This window comes from Ostrea edulis, chromosome 4 (assembly GCF_947568905.1).
Source record: "Ostrea edulis chromosome 4, xbOstEdul1.1, whole genome shotgun sequence".
NCBI classification, from domain to species: Eukaryota; Metazoa; Mollusca; class Bivalvia; order Ostreida; family Ostreidae; genus Ostrea; species Ostrea edulis.
The window spans coordinates 44,612,659-44,618,658 of NC_079167.1; the positions used below are offsets into that span (position 1 = coordinate 44,612,659).

The 6,000-nt window shown below is 37.1% G+C and overlaps 1 protein-coding gene across 8 annotated transcripts in view; it reads left to right on the forward strand.

Moving 5' to 3' along the window:
• The window catches only part of LOC125669788 (solute carrier family 4 member 11-like), a 52,978-nt gene that overhangs the window by 35,971 nt on the left and 11,007 nt on the right, over nucleotides 1-6,000 (forward strand). For 6 of the 8 annotated variants that reach the window (XM_048904563.2, XM_048904558.2, XM_048904561.2 and 3 more), the window contains 8 exons: nucleotides 341-428; nucleotides 530-652; nucleotides 2,612-2,725; nucleotides 2,838-2,970; nucleotides 3,944-4,017; nucleotides 4,500-4,773; nucleotides 5,616-5,722; nucleotides 5,833-6,000. The exon at nucleotides 5,833-6,000 is cut by the window's right edge and continues 1 nt beyond it. In XM_048904563.2, coding sequence (XP_048760520.2) covers nucleotides 341-428; nucleotides 530-652; nucleotides 2,612-2,725; nucleotides 2,838-2,970; nucleotides 3,944-4,017; nucleotides 4,500-4,773; nucleotides 5,616-5,722; nucleotides 5,833-6,000 — 1,081 coding nt within the window. The remainder of the gene's footprint in view (nucleotides 1-340; nucleotides 429-529; nucleotides 653-2,611; nucleotides 2,726-2,837; nucleotides 2,971-3,943; nucleotides 4,018-4,499; nucleotides 4,774-5,615; nucleotides 5,723-5,832) is intronic. The other 2 variants (XM_048904565.2, XM_056162742.1) reach the window with 1 other exon arrangement.

A 6,000-nucleotide genomic window follows, 5' to 3' on the forward strand; every position in this document is an offset into this window, starting at 1 on the left:
TACAATGTATCCCATGCAACTCGGCTCATGCACCCCTGGGTGCATATAATGATTTTTTTTTCATCATTAGGAATTGAATGTGAGCGAGGTGTTAATTACAGAGTACATCAAAAGAATGGGATAGTGATATGAAATCTTACCAGCTTCAAGTTTTAACTATCCCGAAATCCTCGCTAATAATGTCAAACTTAGATTCTTGCAGAGAAACTTATACGGTATACGGTTATATTTTGAATATGAATAGCAAAATTCAGTATTGCATTGGCTAGTCCCTGACTTTATATTTGCATTAAATTTTTGATACACTAATTAAGTGCACATATTGTGTATTGTCTTTCAGGCTGAGAAATCTCGGTGTCCCATAGGGCAGGGTTTAGTCCGTGATGTTAAGCGGCGATTGCCACATTATCTATCAGATTACAAAGACGGTAGGGAAAGCTGGATCGTAATTTGTAACAATGTCTGAATTTTTCGCCTATTTTATAAAAAAAAAAATTAAACACTCTGAAACCCTTTGTTTTTGTTGCAGGCATAGTAGGGAACAAAACGCTCCACAAAGTGACGTCCACCACGTTCTTCCTATACTTCGCCTGTGTGCTGCCGAACATCGCCTTCGGAATGCTGAACGATAATAACACTGCCGGAGTGATAGGTATCGTGTAATCTCTCTGGTCGTACAGGTCAAGAGCTTAGTTAAGGTCATATTGTGTAATCTCTCTTGTCGTACAGGTTGAGAGCTTAGTTAAGGTCATATCGTGTAATATCTCTGGTCGTACAGGTCGAGAGCTTAGTTAAGGTCATATCGTGTAATCTCTCTGGTCGTACAGGTCGAGAGCTTAGTTAAGGTCATATCGTGTAATCTCTCTGGTCGTACAGGTCGAGAGCTTAGTGAAGGTCATATCGTGTAATCTCTCTGGTCATACAGGTCAAGAGCTTAGTTAAGGTCATATCGTGTAATATCTCTGGTCGTACAGGTCGAGAGCTTAGTTAAGGTCATATCGTGTAATCTCTCTGGTCGTACAGGTCGAGAGCTTAGTTAAGGTCATATCGTGTAATCTCTCTGGTCGTACAGGTCGAGAGCTTAGTGAAGGTCATATCGTGTAATCTCTCTGGTCATACAGGTCAAGAGCTTAGTTAAGGTCATATCGTGTAATCTCTCTGGTCATACAGGTCAAGAGCTTAGTTAAGGTCATAGGATAACCAAGATTTTGAACGCATCATTGAAGAGGGATTTTCTATTATTAAATCAAACAACAATATGAATCGGTATTAATACAGAAAATGCAGTAAAAAGAACTTTAGGAAGAATTCCGGTTTTTGGCTAATTTTTTTCCATTGAATTTTCAAGTAAAGATTTGTGAATAATGCAAAAAAATTAAGGTGGTTTCATAGGAAAATTTTGTGGTAAATACAGGTTTTCAGCAATATCAAAACATTTACAAATTGTTTTATAAAATTCTATAACAAAAGATTTGGGGTATCCTATGTCCTTAAGTCCTGTGATTAAGATTGAGTTAATCACATTTTGGTTCTTCTGACTAGCCGCTGCTATCTATTTAAGCCTGATCATTACTTGTGTTGTCTGATCAATCAACCATGAATTTATTTCAATACAGTTACTGTAAAACACATATAATGAAATCACTCTTAATTGCTTAAGTGATATTCATTCCCCTATGAGAGGAAAATAATGAAAATGATATTGGATATTATGAAATTTGTAACGGAGTGTTTTTCGCTGTCCCAGGAGGTTGTTATAACCGTGCTTTAATGGACATGACTATTAGATGTTCTTTGTAATGAGTCTGTGTGTCAAAGAGGAGGAATTTTAAAATGAGGATGTGGCAAAGTCTGTGTTCAGTTAAAGGGTAGGGCTGAAACGATACGCCCCTTTCGCGATACAATACATATTGCAATACTTATGCCACGATTCAATATCTATGATACAATATATTTCAAATCAATAAATAATTTTCAAGAAATTTTCTTTACAAAGATTCATGTTTACAATTTCAAAAGTAAAATGTTTCCAAACTGCTGAACAGTAAGATGCCTGTCTGTAGTTTAAGCTGATTAAGTTCCTTATTGTTTTTGTCAGATGCGAGGCTAACAACAGTCTGACCATCATTAGATGCCATTTTGTCCCTTGTGCATGTACTAACAATAATAAGTACAAGTTGTGCGCAATGTATTTTACCAAATCCAATTTTTTAAAATGTATCAAACCGAAGATCGAGGCAGTGAATTGAACATTGAATCGAGCGTTTATATTGAACAGTATCGATATTTCACAGAATCGTTTCAGCCCTATTAAAGTGTGGAAGATTGAGGCAGTGAATTGAACATTGAAACAAGCGTTTATATTGAACAGTATCGATATTTCACTGAATCGTTTCAGCCCTATTAAAGAGTGGAAAATCTTTAGGGATATTTTAGAAAAGAAAACAATGTTTCTTGCACAACTTGATAATGAGCATTTCTGTCCTATGTCTGAATTAATCTGTGTGGAAAACTGATGCTCAGACAGACAGGAAAAGAACCAGAATGGCTTCCAGTGAAATGGAAGAAGACAAAATAGAACCCTTTCATATAAGCAGTTCTAATTTTTCAGATGTCCAAAAAGTGTTGTTTTCCCAATGTGTGGGCGGGGTCCTGTTCGCTGTATTTGGGGGTCAGCCTCTGATCGTCCTTCTGACCACGGCACCATTGGCTCTCTACACCAAAAGTAGGTCATGGACCACTCAGTACTTTTCAGAAATACCTATATTAAAAGCATGTTATTTCTTATATTATCTATTTATTGATATTATCATGCTTTTTTCCTTTGAACTTTTCAGTTATTTTTAGCATTTGTGAGGATTTTGACCTGAACTTCAATGCCATGTTCGCCTGCACTGGCTTATGGAATGCCTTCTTTCTGTTTATTTATGTTTTCTTCAACATGAGTAAACTCATGAAATATTCCTCAAGGTAAAGGACTGTGTACTCTGAATTCTGCCCAATTCATATCAAGCATGCACATCTTGCTTTCCTGTTTTACTGTCATTGTGAACACTGTATTTTCACTGATTGACTTTATCAACCATATCATTTGATTTGATGGACTATATGCTAGAAAACAATTCTAACAATAAAATTATTGTTTAAATGACTTGAAAAGAAAGGCAGAATTAAATAACACATAATGGTAACTGTTTTCGATGTTTTAAAATGCAGTTGAAATACAAATGTCAATCAAAATATCAGAGATTTCAATACTGAATAGTATTAAATGTCATTGTCCTTACTTTTCAAGATCACATTTTGATCTTTGGAAGAACAGAAATGATTTTTATAAAGCAAGATTGAAATTTTTTTTTGAGAAGGACATACAAAAGCAGATAGAGCTTTGGTAGTTTGTTTTGAAATAAGTACCCTGTACTAGTGAGATAAGTACCCTGTACTAGTGAGATATTAGTGAGATAAGTACCCTGTACTAGTGAGATAAATACCCTGTACTAGTGAGATAAATACCCTGTACTAGTGAGATAAGCATCCTGTACTAGTGAGATAAGCACCCTGTACTAGTGAGATAAGTACCCTGTACTAGTGAGATAAGCACCCTGTGCTAGTGAGATAAGCATCCTGTACTAGTGAGATAAGCATCCTGTACTAGTGAGATAAGCACCCTGTACTAGTGAGATAAGCACCCTGTACTAGTGAGATAAGCACCCTGTACCAGTGAGATAAGCACCCTATACTAGTGAGATAAGTACCCTGTACTAGTGAGATAAGCACCCTGTACTAGTGAGATAATCACTCTGTACTAGTGAGATAAGTACCCTGTACTAGTGAGATAGCACCCTGTACTAGTGAGATAAGTACCCTGTACTAGTGAGATAAGCACCCTGTACTAGTGAGACAGGTCTAGCGTTACAACTGTTCTCCAACTTTCTTACATTAGATCCACAGAGGAGGTGTTCTCGCTGTTCATCACCTTTGCTTTTTCTGCTGACGCCATTAAAGACACAATCAAAGGTATGTCACGGAACTTTTAACCAGTCAACATTACATCTAACCAGTCAACATTAACCAGTCAACATTACATCTAACCAGTCAACATTAACCAGTCAACATTACATTAACCAGCCAACATTAACCAGTCAACATTACATCTATAAACCAGTCACACTCAGTAAAATTAAATTATTTGAGAGAACAAGTCACACACACACAGTCAACATTACATAAACAATAAAACAGAGGATATAGAGTGCTGCATGATGATTTTTGGTTGATTTTCAAATATGAGGCATTTGACAATGCCCATTGCTTGAGACATAATTCGTTTTGTGGAGAATATAATTTCCTGAAATAACTGGTATATTGCATTTTAAATCATGTTCTATCATGTGTACTCTTAATATCAAAATTACTAATTTACTGCACTGGAATAATTGTATACAGTGTATCTGAAAACATCCGAGATCACTAACAATATATATACCATGCTTTTGTAGACTTTAACAAGAACTACCACACAGATTCCTGTCAGGGTGTCACTCACAGTAACTCCTCCAATCAAAATGCTTCCCTCCTTACTAACACCTCCCTAACAACTGTCAGCACCGTGACAACCACTAGTCCAGTAAACCTAACTAACAGCAGTACAGTGGTGGCTCCCCCTGGTGGTGGTATGCTGGAGGAATGTCTGCGAGAGAACAGTATTTTATTTTTACTGCTGATGCTGGGCACGGTGTGGCTGGGAATCACGCTTTTTAACTTTACTAAAACGTATGTCTATTAACAAAGCCTCTCCAACAATCTGTATGTCATTTTAAAAAAATTATCCCCTTGCAAAGTTGGAACCATGGATATGAAAGTTGGGAGGTTCAACTACATTGTCTTATGCATTTCAACCTCAAAATCTCAAACCCTGGAATATCTAGATTTTTTTCTCGGTCACGTTGAGTTTGAGATAACATCAGTTCGGCTGCTTGTTCATGCATCTGCTGTGTGGATTATATAATTATCATTGTATGCATGGGTATGTATTGGCATGAGGGATTGTATGTGAGAATGCAAGGGTTACATATGGGCATAACAATAATATATTATTATGATAATAATTATTATCATATGGGCATAAAAAGGTTTATGTATGGGCATGCATGGGTTACAGTAGTAATTCCAAAACAATGTTGTAGATATCACCATACTTAGTCTGGAAAACCATTCCAATTTCATACAGAGAATGATAGGTGGGGAGAGGAAGATACTTATTGATTTCTAAGTCAAGGTCATACTTAGCCATGAAAAGTGTGCAATCCTAGATTCCAATCTCGGGAGATGGAGGTGGTGGTGTCAAAGCAAAATGTCTGTATGTTTCTGGGTCATAGGTCATAGGTCGTTCTGGTTGAGGGGAGGTGATGCTTCATGGGGCTCTTCTTGCTTTTGCCTTCATAGAATCTTTTGTACATGTGTTGAAATATCTCTCTGATATTTTCACCTTGATTGTTCTAGTTTACATGCAGCAGTATAATAGATATAGGTACATGATATATATGTTGTATATTTTATCCTTTTTTTAACTGACTAGAAATTTCTGTCAATCATGCTGCGGCTTTGTACTTCAGGCCGTTTCTGAATGCTGGTAAGAGAGAGATTCTGGCAGACTATGCCTTACCTGTCGCTGTGCTCATTATGACATTTTTCGGATCCTATGTCTTTAGAGAAGTTAAAAGTAAGTCCTTATTGTCACTGAATAGTAAAAAAGATGCTGTTTAAATGGCTTCAGTCCAACATTTCCATGACTGTAACCTTAGTTCATATTGTGTAATACTTTGATTTCAGTGAAGCCATTTAAGTACAAGGAACGCGAAAAGATGTTTGAGTTGGCCCCCCTCCATCTGCTTCCCCCAGGGGCGGTGTTTGCGGCGGCTGGACTGGGGTTCAGTCTGTCCCTCCTGTTCTTCATGGATCAGAACATTTCTAGTGCCCTGGTCAATGCCCCATCTAACA